The 18,498-nt window shown below is 39.4% G+C and overlaps 1 protein-coding gene across 2 annotated transcripts; it reads right to left on the bottom strand.

Moving 5' to 3' along the window:
- Positions 1-1,043: 1,043 nt before the first annotated feature.
- Positions 1,044-16,890, bottom strand: SAMD8 (sterile alpha motif domain containing 8). 2 transcript variants are annotated; one of them, XM_054163704.1, is made up of 6 exons: positions 16,752-16,890; positions 8,895-9,502; positions 7,067-7,162; positions 6,236-6,353; positions 4,759-4,909; positions 1,044-2,626 (listed from the first exon to the last, which is right to left on the bottom strand). In XM_054163704.1, the coding sequence occupies exons 2-6, from the start codon at positions 9,473-9,475 to the stop codon at positions 2,322-2,324; spliced, it is 1,251 nt and encodes a 416-aa protein (XP_054019679.1). In that variant the 5' UTR covers positions 9,476-9,502; positions 16,752-16,890; the 3' UTR covers positions 1,044-2,321. The 2 variants fall into 2 exon arrangements, with proteins under 2 accessions (XP_054019679.1, XP_054019681.1); XM_054163706.1 differs by lacking the exon at positions 16,752-16,890 and adding an exon at positions 16,075-16,184.
- Positions 16,891-18,498: the final 1,608 nt, after the last annotated feature.

Raw genomic sequence — 18,498 nt, 5'->3', positions numbered from 1 at the left:
TTGTTTAAATAGTATTGAAATGAGACAGCTTTACCTTTTGTAGACATTGTTACACTGGGCTGGACTTAAAAATTCTCCTGAGTGCCTAAGTTGCAAAGTAATTTTTCAGTTTAGACACAGCTATGCCAGTTAGTACTGACATGGTTCTTTTCAGAGTTAACAGCTTTGCAAATTTAATTGGATACCTCTCCTCATGCTTTAACTTGGAATACAATTCTGCACATCCTAAGAATATGTGTTTCCTAGAGTTAAAAAAAAAAAAAGCATTCATAACTGAGTGTGCATTGCAAAGGCAAATATAAATTAATAAATATAGCTGTTTCATTATAGAGTCTCAAAAGGAATAAGAAATGAGAAAGATAAGAACAGGAACTAAAAAGTCTTTAAATGTTCTAGCATATTTTCTCCCTTTGTTTTCCTTAGTAGTAACCATACTTCTGCAATGAATGGCAAGAGCCATCAGGCTACAGCAGACTGAGTATAGTATAAATCTGCAATTTTGCTAAAAAATTGGAATGTTACAAATATAAAAGTCTCCCAAATAATACAACGTATGCATGCTCAATACAGCTGGCAGAGATACTCTAAGATGCACAAATCCTCTGTGGAATAGGAGCTAAATTAAGTTACAAAAGTAATATACTAGGAGGAAATGAATACAGTATAGTTACTAGAACCCAGATTTATAAAAGAACATAATAAAGAGTAGCCCACAGTTGGTTACAAATCTCCAAATACAAAACTGTCTTGCAAAATTCCAAAGGGACTTTTTTCCCCCTCCAAACCTAAGTATGTTGTAGACATTAAGTCAGCTTGTACCAAGCTGTAAGTGCTTCGTGTAGCTTTCCAAAGACAACTTAACACAAACCTTTTGCATATATCACCTATTCAGAAATTGCAATAACCAAATTAGAAGTCTGTACTACTTTTATGTTTTGTACCTTTAATCCCTCAGTTTTCATTTAGCACAAATATAATTTTAAGTCTCTACAGCCAACACTAGCATTGTCCCCTTACGTAAGAGATCCCACTACGTCCCACTACGTAAGAGATCACCATGCAACCCTTGCTTACGCATTATGAACTGAAAGTGTTGGTTTGGGGAGTGTTTTGTGGATTTCTGTTGTGGTTTGGTGGTGTTGGTTTTTTTTTTTTGGTTTCTTTTTTTTAACAACCAAAATCCAACTGCTTATAGTACTGTTATCATTCAGTGTAGTGAATGAGCAACTTAGTTTAAGAATTGGTCTCTTCCCATACTTGTTGTAATGTGTGTTTATACATATTAACAAATATACTGTGTATGTATATACAGAGATATTCACCATATTGTTAACATCAGAATGCTAAAACATACATCAACATGTGCACTATTTCCAATACTCACTATTGTTACTTTTCCTGAAAAAGTTACTACATGCATCTTCCCCACCCATTTATGGGACAATAAAATATATGAAGGCAATTGTTCAGTTTTTTTCAGTGTTAAAGAGCTGCTCCAAAAAACATGCACAGGTTGGGGTATAAAGCAATTAAAACCACTCAAAAGTTATTTTGTGGCTTTACACTCGCTAAAGCTAAATTAACTACTTTCATTGGATGTAACAGTTACTTTAACTCGTTTATTTAAACTCAAAAGGGAAAACTTCAAGTGCTGGAACAACTGTTATCAACAACTGATAGACTAGACTAAATAAGCTCTCATTAAAAAAAATTTTTAAAAATCATCATTGCATAGCCACAAGACAGACTTTCATTTTGGCAACCTGTATGCAGACCATTTATACTGTCAACTATACTTTAAGACTTGTTATTTAACAGTTCAGAGGCCCTTTTGGCAAGGAACTACACTGTTTTCTTCATTGTGACACAGCACTCCTCGAACAGAGATGGTTTTGAAAATTACATTTATGACTTTTAAAAGGAAGTCTTTATCAAGTTCTAATTTTTTAGTCAGGCTAGCACCTTAGGTAAAGGAGATTTGGATCTGTAAAGTGTATAATTCTATTCTGAACAAGCACACATTTGAGGTTAAAGCTACATAAACATTCACATAGAACCTTACTATGGGTAATAGCATTCCGCTTTATATTCATGGTTCCCTGATAGCCTTTACTAGCCCCTGCACTGTTTTTTGTATTTTAGCAACAAAAACTCAAAACATATCCCTGTGAAGTATGGGAACCCCATTTTATGGCTAATAATCTAAGAAACAAGACAAGGAAGAGGAGATCAGAGTGAAAAATGTTACATTATCCCCCAGCTAGCCTTGTAGGATCTTAGTTATGACTCTTCATAGAAATCCGAATTGACCCACATACTCTTCAGCCAATCAATCTTTTCAGTATAGTAGGTTTTGAAAAGGGCCAGCAATATTCATTGGGAACAGTACCATTAACATTGCATTCAAAAAAAGAAAACATTGGAAACCAGATCCTTGCTCTCCTACTCTGTTGATACGCTCTGGTATTAGCTAGTGTATGGTAATACAAAAAGAGTCTTGTAGTGATGTAAAAGGCAATGAAGACATCTATAGAATAATGTTCATGTGCAGCCAAAATGAAGAAGATTCCAAAGAGATTCAGGACCCATGACAAGGTGTGCAAGAAGTTCCAGCTCCTTGGTGTATCTAGGAGAAAATAGAAAGTTAGTGTCTCAAAAATCTGGGTCACTACAAAATCCAAGCCTAGACTTTGCCAATTTTTATAGAGATTTTTCATCCAAAAGTGTGAGGAAGTCACTGTCTTCATCTGGAAATACTGTTTACATCTACAGCAAACAAACACAAAAAATTCAAAACATGTAAGTGTCTATTACTTAATTACTTAATTTACAAATACAGCTATTACTCATTTTGGGATTAACAGAGTATCCTGAAACAGTGTAGGACCATGTAAAGCAGAATTCTTTTCCCAACCAACTTCTTTTAATGAAAATCATACCTTTACCATGTCATAAAGCATATATTACTCTGCTATTGCAGTCATTCTGCCACAGGTTAACTCAAACTAATTACCTTAGCATGGTATATTATGTATCAAATCATACTTTGACTTCACAGAAAACCACTATTGCTGCATACATTCTCACTCATTATGAGGTTTGGTATTTTGGCTTCATGGATTATACTAAACCTACAGACATTTACCTGGGTATTTTGTCTGACTGGGTCAGTGGCAGATACAGGAACAGTATCTTCCCCAGTATTCTCTCTGTGGCAAACTAGAAAGCCTTTCTAATTTTCTCGTCTTGTTTGCTCTTTCAAATGTGCCGTATTCATCCTTCAATTCATCTAACTGTACTTGTTCCTTTCCTGTCTGCAAATGAACTGTCACAAATCTGAGCAAAATATCAGCAATCTGATATTTTATTTGTTTGCTTAAGTATTACAGTTTGAACTTTGAGGAGATGTCCTAGTTTCATCAGGAATTAAGATAATTTTCTCCCTAGTAGCAGGCATAGTGCTGTGTGTTGGATTCTGGACAAGAATAATGTTGATAACACAGGGATGTTTTAGTTGTTGCTAAGCAGTATTTTTTCTAAGTCAAGGACTTCTGAGCTACTCATTCTGCCCTGCTGGTGGAGGCTGGTCGTGGACAAGAAGCTGGGGAGGGGTATTCCATACAATATGATGTGATGTGCAGTATATTTACTGGGGGAAGTTGGCCAGGGGCACTGTAGCTCAAGGACGGGATAGGCATCAGTCAGCAGGTCCTGAGCAAGTGCATTATGCATCACTCATTTTGTATATTCTATTTGTATTATTTTTCCTCCCTTTTCTGTCCTATTAAACTGTCTTCATCTCAACCCACAAGCTGTACTTTTTTTTCCTCCCTTCCCAGTTGTCTCCCCATATTCAGCCACCTGAATATGAGGCAGCAGTGTGTCCAGACAGCCAAGAAGGCAAATAGCATCCTGGCCTGTATTAGAAACAGCATGGCCAGAAAGACCAGGAAAGTGAGAGAGGAGGGAGCAGGGGGCAGTGTGGTGCTTAATTGTTGGCTGAGGTCAAACCATAGCAGGAGGACAAACAGCAGATATTTTTAATACTTAGAATCACAGAATCATTTTGGTTGAAAGGGTCTTTTAAGAATAACCATTAATGCAGCACTTCAAAGTCACCACTAAATCATCTCACTAAGCACCACATCTACACATCTTTTAAATATATCCAGGGATGGTGACTCCATCACCTCCCTCAGCAGCCTATTTCAGTGCTTAATAACCCTTAGGTTACAAATTTTTTTCTACTATCCTATCTAAGCCTTTCCTGGAACAACTTGAGGCTGTTTCCTATAGCAATAAGGCCTTCCCTCAACTTCCTTTTCTCCGGACTAAACTACTCCTGTTCCCTCAGCCATTCTTCGTAAGGTTTGTTCTCCAGACCTTTCACCAGCTTCCCTGCCTTCCTTTTGACACGCTCCAGCACTCTGATGTCCTTCTTGTAGTGAGTGGCCCAAAACTGAACACAGTCATCAAGTTGCATCCCCACCACTACCAAACAGAGGGGGACAATCACTTTCCTGGTCCTGATGGCTACCCTATTTCTAATACATGCTAGGATGCTGTTCGCACCTGGGCACACTGCTGCTTCATACTCAGCTAGCTGTCGAGCAACACCCCCAGGTCCTTTTCTACCAGGCAGCTTTCCAGCCCCACTTCTCCAATCCTGAAGTATTTACACTCACACCCTGGGCTGACACCAAGCAGCATGTATTCTTAACACTTAAGGACATTTAAGTATTGACACTCTGTACTTACATTCTGTGACAAAGAAGTTGAGCATGGTCAGGACAACAGTGTGGCCACTGAACATATAATCTCCACATGTATGTACTCCAGTCAGAGTCATTCCAAAGCCACTCCATATTGCAAACGCCCGCTGGAGTTTTGCCCAAACATTGCCATACAACTACAAGACAGTGACATGAACCTTCAGTAAGTTCCAGCCCTGCTGCCCAAATGCTATGTCCCTGAAGGTAGCTGTTTAGCACTCTGTATGTTTAATACTATTTATCGTGTTGGGTCTTTTATTAAAACACAGGTCATAATATCTGTGGATTTTATTGTGACAGTGAATAACACTACTAACTACAATTACTAATTATATTACGCAATACGGAATTAACCTCTTATGAATACTGGAATATAGAGCAAGTATTTTGTTGCAAGTGATTTCTGTACAGAAGCTGCCCCCATTTTGAGTATATTCATCTTTGCAATATGTCACTGTTAAGTTTCCAATATATTCAGTTCAAACCTCTTCTAACTAAGAGCTAGAATAAAAGCATAAAATCCCATGTTCTATGAATAGCTCTCATTAGAAAGGGTGAAATAATAATTGCTTTGTCTTTTTCCCTGAAACTATGCATCCAACAAGACAAAGAAGCAATCATTTCACTTTCAGCCTTTTTTCACGACATCAGAATCTTAAGTGCATGCTTTCCCAATGCATTTACTCTGGTTTACAGTGTGAAATATTCTGCACACACTTCCACAAACAATTATTTCCTCTCTGAAGTGGAAAGTGCTCCTAAGAATGCTTGCCTGCATAACAGCAATTAATGAAGGGGCTGGAGGGCAACAGGAGAGCAACAACCCTGTTCTTGCAAAAATAAAACTAACATCATTGTGGTGTGGGTTTAAGACTAACCGTAGAGTTGAAAAGTCCTCCAAGAGGCTAGATAGGGACAGGAAATTGTAATCTTTTGTTGTTTTATGTCATAAGCCCTGAATCTGCTACCTAAACAGGTTGCAGAGTCAATTCAGCCCTTGTCTGCCTCTCTTTCCCTGCCCAGTGCAGTTCTCTTATCTCTGGCAATGTGGGGGAGGTTTGCTGCCTGTCTCAGCCCTGGCAAAGCTAGTTTCGTAGCTGCACCATTAGGCTTAGTTTGGGGGGGGGTAGGGAGGAATGGTGGGAGGCCTGTGGGGGTCACATTGAAACCTGGTTTGTTAGAAGGATTGTGGCTTGAAGAGCTTATTGTAAGCTGAAATGTGAATTTGGGTGGTTAGCATTTATGCAAATAGTGTAAATGTTTGTAAATAGTAGATCCATTTACATTTCCAATTCTGTGTGGAGCATTTTCATTTTTCTGCTTTTGGGAGGGGTAAAATATATTTTCTGTCCACTCTAAACTCAACTAAGACATTATGGTTACAACAATCTTAACTGTATCTTAAATGAACATTCAAACAAAGGAAAGAAGGAAAAACAATTTAAAGCATTTTAAGTTTTTACCTTTCCAGTACACTGCAAGTGCTGTCCTGGCACAGAGAGGGAGGTAACAAACATTGTAATGCAGCGTAATAAGAACACTGTCCCCATGAGGCTGCACAGCCTTCGCAGAAGTATAGACCTGGGAAAAGTACATAAGAATTAATTGCAAGAGCCCTAAAATATAGTGTGTGTGCTGTTTTTTTAATCAGAAAAATTATGATAAACTTCTCCCCCAACACTCCAGCTTAATCCCATGAAGTCCATTCATCATTGCTGCAATTAACTGCATGTAAAACCCCCAAACTTTAAAGTAGTAGTGCAAAGGTATGGTTCCCACATGACAGGGTGAGGCAGTAGCAAGTTTACTGCCACCAAACGGTACAGCTCCATTTCTTTGAAGCTACACTTATATTAGCTTTGGCACTCATACCTTCTGTTGGCAAACTGGCAAAAATCAACAAACTGGTAAAAATTTAACTCAACGTATGCATGCACACAAAAGGGCCTTTGGTGACAAGAAGCTGGTAGGATGGCCCAGTCATCTTGTGGAATTTCATTCTCATAGGATTTTCTTATATACAGAATTTTTACAGTATGGTAATATAGATTAACTCTGAAATACAGATGTTCTGAAGAAAGTAACATAAATCTGGTAGGAAAATAATTTCAGATTACTCCTTTGTAAGATTAAAAAAACCCTACCTTTCTTTATTAAACCCTTAGATCCATTTTAGCAGGGATGTATTAGAAGCTCATAAGACTCTTAATGAATGAAATGTCTTGAACAACTGTAACAAATTCTTGTTACAGTCCTTTCTCTGAATCAGTTAACTTGAATTTTACATACTGTACCTGTGTTTGTGAAGCAGAAGAACCAATAGCCAAATGTAGCAAAGAATTACACCACATACTTCAGTCATAGCAAAAGCCCATGGTATCCTAGGAACACTAAAAAGGGGGATGAAGCAAGAAAGTTACAGTACAAAGGCTTAATTTTCCCTTGTTGTACTGAGAATAAAATCCTATAAACTTCTAACTACAAAACTAACTTGTATTAATCTCACAATAGTTCAAATTACCACCAAAACCTTATTTTGTTAGACTGAATAGACTATGAATTAATTTTTAATTACATCATCTCCTTTCTAGTAATGTGCTTTCAGCAGACATTTATATGGAATGCACTAAGGCAGGAAAATGCTAGTACACACTCTTAATTTACATGTGTCATTTACCAACAGGATGTGTTCCTCTACCTGTTGTTTCCCAACAGCCTTTTTCATTCTGACACGAGCTTGCATCATGTAAATTATGCTGCTGCTTATGCTTGTAAGAATGCCATGTCAACACAAATAATGAAACGCTGCAAAGCTTAAAACCTTAAATACTTGTAATGAAGGACAACTACACAGGAAAGTGTCAGGAAAAATAAAAATTGAAGTTCAATTTTGGTTATAATCACGATATGCAAATATTTTAGCCTTGCTTGTCAAGAAGTGTAAGACTTTCCTGCACCATTAAACATTTTTATTCTGCAATTTTACCAAAATGCAGATTGACAGATTTCAAGAGAGGCTGCTCCTCATAGTTTTGTGTACCCTGTGATTCAAAAGGGCAGCCAAGTGCTGCTTCAATGCAGCTTTGTAGTAATTCTCTCGCATTGTTTTGTGAGCTGTTGGTTTCTGACCTCCCTGCCCACTGAATAGTGTGTCAGCTCCCTGTGAACAAAATCCAGTAATGACATAGCTCCCATTCTTTGTCACCTCTTCCACTCTGCTGGATGTGGTCCATCCTTGCTGAGTTATATCTAAATTTATGGGGGATTCCACACACTTAAGATTAGACTCCTACTGACTTCATGAAAACCACTACTAAAACAGAAATTACTGGCAGGAATAAGGAGATCATGAAGACTGAAGTCTTAAACAGTTTATCTTGTCTTTTAAAACTCTCCAGTCAAAAAATTCTCCATGGTGCAAGTTTACTTCCTCAAAGCAAGCATTTAGCTTTTATTCAATCTGTAGTCAATTATTAAAATCTCACATTTGTTACTGTGGCTCTTTTTTGCCTAAAGTAGAATGTTTTCTTTTTAAAATGAGCAAGTACTGCATAAGTTACAACGGTGTTTTAGTATACAGATACTCTATGGTTAAAAAAGATGCTGGTTTATTTAGTCTGCTTCAGAGGTTCCCTAAACCAACATCCTAGGTTGACAGGGGAGAGGGCAAAAATACAGCATCAATGCTAATCCCTTCCAATTTCCTTACTCACTGGCAGACCAAAATATTCCTTCATCAAAAGTTTTTCTTTATCAAGACACGTTAAGCTTCATAGCAGCATATGGATTTCAGAAAAAGCATATGGCTCCCTATCTATGCCAGCTGACCACCACTGTTTCTACTAGAGCGAGAGGCTGGACAAATTAATTCCTGTGTTGTGATTGGCTAGTAGAATAAAATGTAAACTGGGCAGAACAGCAGCTCAATTAATTTTCCCCTGAGAAGACTAAATGTCTGCCTTTAACTGATGCACATTTCAAAATCAGCAGAAGGGTTTACTACACTCTAATTAGTGCTTTGCAGACATCTCTAAGAGTACATGAAACTTTGAGACTGAAGAAAAGACAGCCTATACTTTAATCATCATGTTACTACTTCGCTTTAAAAAGAAAATTGCTTACCTATCTAGAAATATGTCTGGTAGAGGAGGATATGTTTGCATGTCAGGTACGCGCTCATGTACTATAACCATAACAAATGATGTAAAGCCAAACACTATGAAAACATACACACAACTTAAAATTGTCTTCCAATATTCTGGGTCCAGTCTTCGAGTGGAGTGTTTGTTTTTGCCATTTGTATATTGATACTGATCACCATTCAAGTCAGTAATTGGTCCATCATAGTCCCGAGGTACTTCACCATTACAAAACCAATCTGCACTCTGCAGTGAGCCAATATTTGGGCACACTGTGCCAACATGACCATCACTGTTGTAACCCAGCTCTTCCAGGACATCAATATGTTGCTTTTGTAGTTTTCGTATGGACAACATTAGTCTTTTGATATCCCCCAGGATTTTGATTTCCAAAGGAGGGGATCGTAAATCATACTCTGTAAGCGTCAGCAGTGTAATTCCATCTAGCCTATGTCTATTGCACAAAACATCCACATATTCACAGAAGCCTTCTTCTTTCAGCCACTTGGCCACATTCATGGTAGTCCAACGTCGAATGCAAATCTGGTTATTGCCCGCCATCATTCTTCTCTATCCACCAATAAAATCAACCTGTTACATATCGGAAAGAGACAAGACTTGAATATTCAAAGGAAGATTACTAAAATGTCAATATACTTTGTGTGATCTTAGATGCTTAATTACCCAAAGGCTTTTTATAAGAGCCAGCTAGGAAAAACAGACACATAATTTATTAGGTAAGCAATATGAAAATGTTTTTAAAACATTTTTAATTCAAGAACAACATTTTCTAGAAGCACTCAGCCTACTTTTATTCTTTTGTTAGAAAAGAATAATGAAAAACAGTCCAAGTTTGTTAATTACACTAGGCAATGAAAAATAGATTATTCTGTTTAAATATCAGCTTAGTCATTGGTCTTCTCCACTGTTTGCAGTCATAAACTAAGCAAGAAAGCACAGCCAGCAACCATGTAAAATTGAATTAAAGCTCAAATAACACATTATGGTTCTAAACGCTACATAGTTTTAAAACATATACCGAAGCTTTGGCAACATGACATTTTTCCCTGACCTCTTCCAAGTAAAACTATCAACAATAACACTGACCAGAGGCATGTTAGTTGTATGTTGATGGGGCAGCCATCACATTTCTATCTTTGTTTGCTCTCAATAAGTAATGTAGATGCTTATTAAATTGCAAATACTTAAAAATATTAACAGTAGTAGAAATTTAGCATTAGCTTTAACTCCAAAGCATCTTCCAAAGTGATAGGAAACATAATAACACACAAAACAACCCAAGAAAAATATGTATTCTCTTCATATGGATTTCTCAATAATTGCTTTGTTGACTCTAGAATGCTGTTTGAATGAACTCAAGACATCTCACCAACGTATTAGTCACATGGACCTGACAAGTCTCCAGAATGACTTAGACCAGGCCGGGGGGAGGGGGCAGGAATCAATCATATAACGTTCCATGGAATGTATGAAAACACTTTTGAAAGGCTACCAGTGATGTAAAGTAATGAAAAGCTTATCCAATATTTAAGACCCACAGTAGTACAGAACAGATTTGTGCATAATTTATATTTGCTAGCTTTTGTACAGCTACCATCTAGGAAATAGTCACAATTCCACAGCTCTTCTGTACTTCAAAAAAAAAGTCTAATTAATACGAATGCTTCGATTAAGCCAACCAAACCTCAGAAAATGCAAGACAGTACAATACACTAGTGCCACACAGATCACTCAAGGTTGTCAGAATTAAAGCACGGAAACAGTATATTTAATTGATTATTTAGCTTCTGTATACCGTAAACAGGTACTCAATGAATATTCCACAGGTTTACATTTTTTTAAAAGGGCAGAGGTCTTCTAAACCCAGAAGTTCTTTCCTTCTCATTTCTCTTTTGGAAGAGGTACTAATTGCTAGAAGTAGCTCTTATCATAATTATTTGATGCAACTTCTTTTTCTTCCAGCTTACATCTGTTAGCTTACATGTAATAGGATCTTAGGCTATTTTATTCTGTATCAGAGAAGATTGAATTTGTCAAAAAAGACTTCTCAGCAATGCAAAAGAAACAGTTTAGAAGAAAAATGAGCACACAAATCTAGAAGAAAAATGAGCACACAAATCACAGTTGACCTTCTAAGAGAATTAAGGGAGCAATACTTCTGAAGATACTCCCTCAGGAGTTGATTGGACATTAAGATCTGGTACTTAAGGCATAGTTTAAATATCAAAAAACTCCATATACAGTCAATATGCATATAAACTCAAACACATAGATTTACAGTTGCCAAAACATCCATAAACCACTACTAGAATCTCTGCATTTACTATACCCTTCTTTCTCCATATAAAAGGGTACATTCCAATTTCTATGTCATCTTAATATTTTTTGAAGCCTTGCTCAAAACAACTGTAACAACTGCTTCGCTTACACAGCTATTGAAAGAAATTCTGACATTCAATTTGTAGTTAATGACCAGTTAATTGACTTACTCAACTTACTTTGTCTTCTAGCCAAAGCAACTTCTGAGGGCAAAGGCAGGAAACTTTCCCTAACCTACAAGAATCATGTTCATCTGTCACAAGCCACCTCACCCTACTGTTTCTTCATCTGGCACTGCAGGAATAAATATCAACCCTTAGCAAAGGTGCAATAAAAGTAACCTTACAACACTGAGTAAGCATACCCATCAAAGGTCATTACTGACTGAACGGGCTGTACCTGGGAGAAAGTCTACACTAACCTTAAAATGCACCTGAGTCCTGCTCCTGTTTTTAAATTCTGTCAAAGACAAAACACATAATCAACTGGAAAAGACAAACCAATAAAAGAAGCATGCTTTTACACAAAGCTGGTAGCTGATTTCTTCTCAGTAGCAACAGTTAAACTCAGTTTTGATGACAAAGCAATTTCTTTGAACACAGAAACTGCCTTCTCCATCAGGCTACTCATTTAGTGACAGTTTATATGGTAGAAAGTACTTCCTTTAAGAATCTTAGCACCACGCATACAATACGGATCTCTGTGCCTAGCTGCTTGTGTTCATTTTTGAAGTTTAAGAACATAACATTTCCAACATTACCTGTCTGCAACACAAGACTGACTTAAAGTAGCAGGAGAGATTGAGTCACCTAAGTAACTGCGTCTTCTGAAAGAAAACAACACTGGAAACTACTTTGCCTTCTACATTAGTACTTTTATGGCTGAAAGCAAATAATGGATAACATTATTTAACTCTGAATAGCACACATGAGTAACACAAAGCAAGCAGACTTCTGTGTCAGAAGGAAAAATATACTTTTTGCCTGACATCAGCAATGTCTGTAGCTAGCTGATTACTTTCCTGTTACTGTGACTTGATATTTAGTCAGCTGATCAGCAGTACGTGTGTCCTGTTTCCCTTTTTCCTTCCCCAGCCTTTCAGTCAGCAGCATGAACACTATGAACTTTGTGTGTATGCGTGTGTTTGGGTTTTTTGTTTTGTTTTGTTAAGAAAAATGTTGCTTTATAAGCCACAAAAATTTCTACAATTTGGCTAGGGCATTTTAAGCAATGACATGTCTCTGAGAAACTGAGTATACCCTGTTAGCACTTTTCCAAAGGATTACCCATGATTTTATCATGTCTTCCTCTACTTCATTACTACTGGTCCATCATTAAGTGTCTAATTTTCCTAGCACACAGACTTTTGAGTCAGTATATTGAGATAAAAATGAGGAAAATCGAATGTGATTATCACTACTCTAGCCAAGGAAAAGTGGCATTAATATCACACTAATGTCAGGCTGTAATCTTGTTACAGAAACACCACAGTCAGAGCTGAAGGGTTAAATAACATCCTGGTTAGTTCAAAGCAGTTAGCAGAACGCTGTCTAGATTTGTTTATTCCAGACATGCATGCAAAACTCTACCAGCACCACTACTGCTTCACCACCTGCCTGCATGTGCCTGGGACTGCCTGTGGTTGTCCTTGCTGACATGCCTCTTGATTTTTTTTTTCCCCAGCTAGGTTCAATTCTTACCACCCTTGGGAGTAATTTTAGCAAGGATGCTTAAGAACTATCAAATCTCAAAAGATTTAACCCACATTTCTTTGTGGAAGGTTCCAAGCTGAAGTCCGAATATAGGCAATTCTAATTCAGCCCCTACTTCACAGAGTTTGCTGGCCTAGAAGCAAGACATCGCACACCTTGGGGAAAATGGTTTTCTGTACAAAGGCTGCAGGTTTGCAACACAGACAAGACCCAGACTCAAGGCCCTGGCTACCCAGCACAAAAAAGCCACACACAAAACCGTGTGCTACGCCAGCCTGCAATAATAAGGCTACTGTCACATACCAACTTAGTAATGCTGTGCTGGAAAAAGAACATACAGCACTGCCTTGTTATGAATCAGAAGTCTCAGATAGTCTGCTGACTTACATCAGAAGCTTGTCACTTGCTCTTCCTGAAAACTCTAAATTCTTCAGTGCTTATTTAAAGCAAACAGCACCAAAGGTTTCATTGCCATATAGCATACAGTGACTTAATCTTTACCTTCCAAATGCCACCATATACAGTACAATATCTTGTAAACAAAAAGAGAAAAAGAACATTTACAAAAATGATTCTTGATTTTTCAAGAGCTTTTTGATATAATACTTGCCACGCTCTATACAGAGCTGATCAAATATAGCAAAATGACCACTTTGAGACTGACTGAAAAAAATGGACAAATATTTCCTGTAGCCAGTATACAACAACATCACATGCAGAAATATTCCTGTATCCAGTTTTACTTAGTGACTTTGCTATCAGAGCTGTTTCATAAACATTTCCAGTGAGATTTTATCAGCAGTACTTTAACTGCACTCAAAGGTCTTAGTGCTATCTACGAAGGTAAAGTTAGAAATCACATGAAGTGACACTTTTAAAATTTACTGTATGTCTTAGGTTTTAAACCAAGAAAGATGTGCTTTTCAATAACTACTTCTTGAAGTGCCACATTGTGGAAAATATAGAACTGATACTGTAAAATCAGAGATTAGCTCCATATGTTTAGAAGAGTCTCTCTGTCAAACGCCTCCGTGCAAAACTGACAGCAGCTACTACACAAAGTCCTGAAAGCTAAACATATCTGTCTTAAGAACCACCAAAAGCAGTTACATATTGCAGTAAGCTGAACAGAATACGTACTGCTCCCTGACTTTTACTCCTCATTGAGCCACAAGGGTTGTACTATACTCAAGGAAACACTGAGTGGCTCAACTCCTCATCTACTATCCAGTTAACAAAACATGTTTGATCCTACTCAAGTCACACACAAGTGATTTTAAAAAACAACTGGTCAAGTACTCCACCACTTATATCAGGATGTAGTTCACAGCATTCATTAGTATTTGTACAAGATCTCAAACCTTTCACATGCTAAATGTCAGATGTCAAGTGTTTTTTCCCTCCAACTTCAAGAAATGGCATATCCATTTCTTAATAGAATGTTTGCTGCTCTTTATCCTTACACAACTTAGCAATAAAACAATTCAGGTTTGCTTTTCCCTTTTTTTTTGTATCTTTTCTTCCCACAGCCCCATCTTAGGGTGGAAACAGAGGAAGAAATGCACAAATCTCCACCCATATTAATACCAAAACAGTATCTGAAGTTAAACCGTGTTTGTTCTTACTCTTCATAGCCATTTACAACCCAACCTTTCTGGTCCAGTGAAAGCCACCTTCATTTTAGATACATTCAAATAAAAATGAAATAAATAAAAAAAACCCCAACCACCACAAACCCAACCTTTAAAAGTTAGGTAATTATCAAATAAACATTTATAATAGAACATCATTTACAATCTCAACCAGCTTAGCAGGTTGCAAAACTGAGCTCTGTACAAAGGAAAGTGATAGTACAAAGCCTCAATGTTTACAACTTCTAGGCCAAGCTATGTTTTCAATTGTACAGTACCAAAAAACCCAACCCAAAACCCACCACCCAACTAGCCACCAAAAAGACCACATAAAACAGCAAACAAGGTAGTTTAGAATTCTTGCTCTTTATAAACTCACAGAATGTTTCCTTCACATCTCAATAGCACTTTCCCAACAAAAACTTAAAAAGCTTTCCATAGAACTTCCTTACACTGGGTATAAAAATTACTTCAGTCCTGTGAGTTAATTCCCTCTTTTTTCCCATACAACAGAAAGCAAAATTAAGAACAAGGTCACAGGAATTCTGCTGCTTCTGATATTCAGCAAGAGGCACCTCCTAACATGAAGAGGCATTTAAATCCCAGGAAGTGTCTTGCTGAGCTATGGAGGTGGACCAGACACCATGTTAAGCTATACCAGGGAGCTCTGTGGAGACAGAGCGTATTTAGCGTTGTCATCTTACAGCACAGAATGCGTGTCAAGTTCTCATAAAATGAATTTTGCAACCTGAAGCATCAAATGAAAAAACATGAGACCACTTTAACTCCATCTTGAAGGCAACAGATATGTGAACATTAAAACTGCTTCTCATTTGCCTTGTCTTCCATTAACTTACAAAGCTGACAAAGCCTGCCCTTTCAAAGTATTTTTAAGAAATACCAATCAGCAATTGCTAATTGAATAGCCCGAGAGTCCACCTAACACATGAGCAACAACATGCAACAGACTGAATGGGTAACAGTTCCTCGAGTTTCAAGTTTCTAAACACAGACAGGCCTTAAATTCAGACAAAATCTGCCCCACAGGCAGACTCCTCCATTTAATCCCGAAACTCAAACAGCCCATATACGAACCTGCAACAGCACTTTTCCATGCTGCTCTATCAACTGTCAAATCCTACACGTTCAAAAACTTTTTTTACTCAAAACCAATACTCTGCCCTCAGAAAACCCATCAACTTTACCCAATTGCAGAGCAAACAGTATGACAGCTAAATACGTTTCGACATGCTATGACTGTTTTGTTATCGAACTGTAAGCCTGCCACACAGCATCATTTTCAGAAACGATTTGTTTCCTGTGCAAGCTGACAGAGGAATGTGAAACCTAACAATTTCACTCTCCTCCCAGACCTGCCACAAGAAAAGAACACAGCAGCTGCACACCCTGAACCTACCCGAGATCTGCCCCACTCTCACTCAGAAGACTGCGGATCCTGCTACCTCCCCGGCACACACACCTTCACACTCAAGACTCCCAACGACGCTTCTTCCCTCGTTGATTATTTTGAAGTAGAAAACATACAAAGTTCAGGACGAAATCGATACGACCAGGCACAATGCCTGAACCACCTCACCCATGACAGACAACTTAAGAGAGAAACACGCCTGATCTTTAGTCTCTCGGCAGACTGGTTTCCTCAAAAGCTGGCACCGAAACCTCGGGGATACTCCGTCGAGAGCCCGCCAGCCAACACGGGTCGACCGTCAGACCTCAAGAGAGACGTGTCCGTGAAAGATGCGAGCTTTAATTAAGGTGAAGCGGATTTTAGTGCAATCAGATAACACAGGAGGCTTCACCCCAGCCGCAGATGAACCTGTAAACGAAGCTATTCTCCAACACGGCAGCTGGAGAGAAGCAGCCCTTTTCGCTCCCGAGACCCGCGGAGCCCGCCGGCAGACCCCAGCCCGGCCGCAGCAGGGGTGGCGCACGGGGACCAGGCGGCTCGGGGGCCAGCTTCCAGCATCAAGGCGGCTTCTCCGCTTCCCTGGCCGGCAGCGGGGCAGCCCCTGTGGGCCCAGAGCCGAGCGCCGAGCTCCATCGCGGGGCGACGCGCGACCCCCTGTGGGAAGGGGAGGAGGGGAGAAAAGGGATGAAGAGAGAAGGGAAGCGCCCCCACAGCTCGCCCCGCCTCACCTGCCGCCGCGGCAGCAGCGCTAAGTGGCGGTGCCACAGCACCCGGCCTCAGGGCGGCGACAGCGGCGGCTTCTGCGCGCCCTCCCTCCCGCTAGCGGCGGCAGCCACCGCCGCGACCCCATCACCCCGCCGGAAGTGGCGGCCAGCAGCGCCAGCGCCGAGCGGGCGGTGGCGGAAGGGGTGGGGACGGCGTGGGAGCAGCTTCCGGGAGGCTGTGCAGTGGCAGTGGTATGTTTCTTGGCTGCAGTGCGTCGCGTGTGCCGGCTTCGTACGGCGCACCGGCCCCTGCCACCCGCGGGCTGGCTGCAGCTGCGGCGGGCCGAGGACGTAGCGCGGGGCCCGTCTGTGCGCAGCGGGTCCCTGCCGGGTTATTACCGTGGGCGCTGCCGACATAAGTTTAGAGCAGTTGAAGGGTTGGTGCCTACTGGCATCTCGCTGTGAGCTGAGGGGTTTGGCTTCCTGGGCTGGCGGGACCATTTACACCCTGCTGTCCCTGCGTTAACGTGCCCGCTGGGTTCAGGCCGTACAGCATGGGAAGGGCTTACTGAAGCTGAACTGCCTCATGGAACGGATGTCTAAAATATGTGGAATTCGCATCTCCTTCCAGCTGAGAGACTGAAAATTCTTAGATGGTTGGCATCTTTTTTTTAGAAGTCAAGGGAATGAATCATAATTCTTACAGGGATATCTGAAGGGAGAAGCAGTGATAATTGATTTTCTAACTGAAGAACAGAACAGAAACCCAGCTACGGCTATAAAACTATACTACTGGAAGATAACTGCGATACGTTTTTTTCCAGTATGAGCTCTCTGGCAGTGATTGAGAAGTACCTTGCAACTGCCTGGATGTGAGAACGAAAGATTTCTGACTACACTAAGCACCATTTATTTGTGAAGAAACACCGTGATCCTGACGTAATTTAAAACCCCACAAGTGTAGTAATGAACATATCCCCAGCCTTCGTTTGAAGGCGTATGTGAGGACATAGTAGCAGAGAAAGCAAGACCCTCATCTTGCAAATTTTCGTATCAAGGAATCATTACAAAACTTTTCTCTTTAGGTGCCTTTTTTTTTTTTTTAAACCATTACTGTTTTCTGTTGCTTGGAGGAAGGAAAAAAAAACAAAAAACAAAAAAACAAAAACTAGCTGATGCAAAGCACAAGTGTGAACAGCACAGATGACTTTTGAAAGCTTCAACAACACACTAACTTCAGGAGCTTCATAATCTATAAATAATATGCATGGATGGGGTTGAAGGACACACACAAATTAGAAAAGAATTACCCCAGAAGTAAATTTATATATCAACTGTTGGTGGTAGTAGCCAGCCCTTTGCAGCAGCATAACAGTCTAGAGAATATTTAGGATTTCCCTTGAGGATGATGTAATTACTATGAGGTCCAAGACAAGTCTTGAGTTGTAGCTTCAGCTGAAGTAGGTGCCAGTGTAGCTCCATTAAGTTTACGACACTTAGCATTTTCAGATAATCTGGCTTATATTCCTTCTCCACAGAGCCAGGGGAGGGGAGTGAAATGTCTTTTGCAATGCTTGTGTGCTGCTACAATAAAACAAGGAAATTTTGTGTTTCAAAATGCTTCAAAACTATGTCAAGTCTTGTGATCAATCTAATGCAAATGTCCCCAGTTGTAAAATCCCAATTTTAAAAGTCTGTATACATTTTAAATAGATCAAATGCTGGATATTCAGAAAAGAAACAAGCTGTTAAAACTTTTGGTCACTGTCAC

Source organism: Dryobates pubescens, chromosome 8 (assembly GCF_014839835.1).
Source record: "Dryobates pubescens isolate bDryPub1 chromosome 8, bDryPub1.pri, whole genome shotgun sequence".
In the NCBI taxonomy this organism is placed as follows: Eukaryota; Metazoa; Chordata; class Aves; order Piciformes; family Picidae; genus Dryobates; species Dryobates pubescens.
The sequence above is the reverse complement of the archived record's forward strand: the minus strand, read 5'-3'. Positions and strand labels throughout refer to the sequence as shown.

What these genes read in the sequence shown, in the direction of transcription:
- SAMD8 (XM_054163704.1), bottom strand. Translation starts at nt 9,475, where the DNA reads ATGATGGCGGGCAATAACCAGATTTGCATTCGACGTTGGACTACCATG. An exon ending in CCAGACATATTTCTAGATAG is followed by an intron (nt 7,163 to 8,894) that starts GTAAGCAATTTT and finishes CCCCCTTTTTAG; the next exon opens with TGTTCCTAGGATACCATGGG. An exon ending in CAACTTCTTTGTCACAGAAT is followed by an intron (nt 2,627 to 4,758) that starts GTAAGTACAGAG and finishes ATTTTCTCCTAG; the next exon opens with ATACACCAAGGAGCTGGAAC.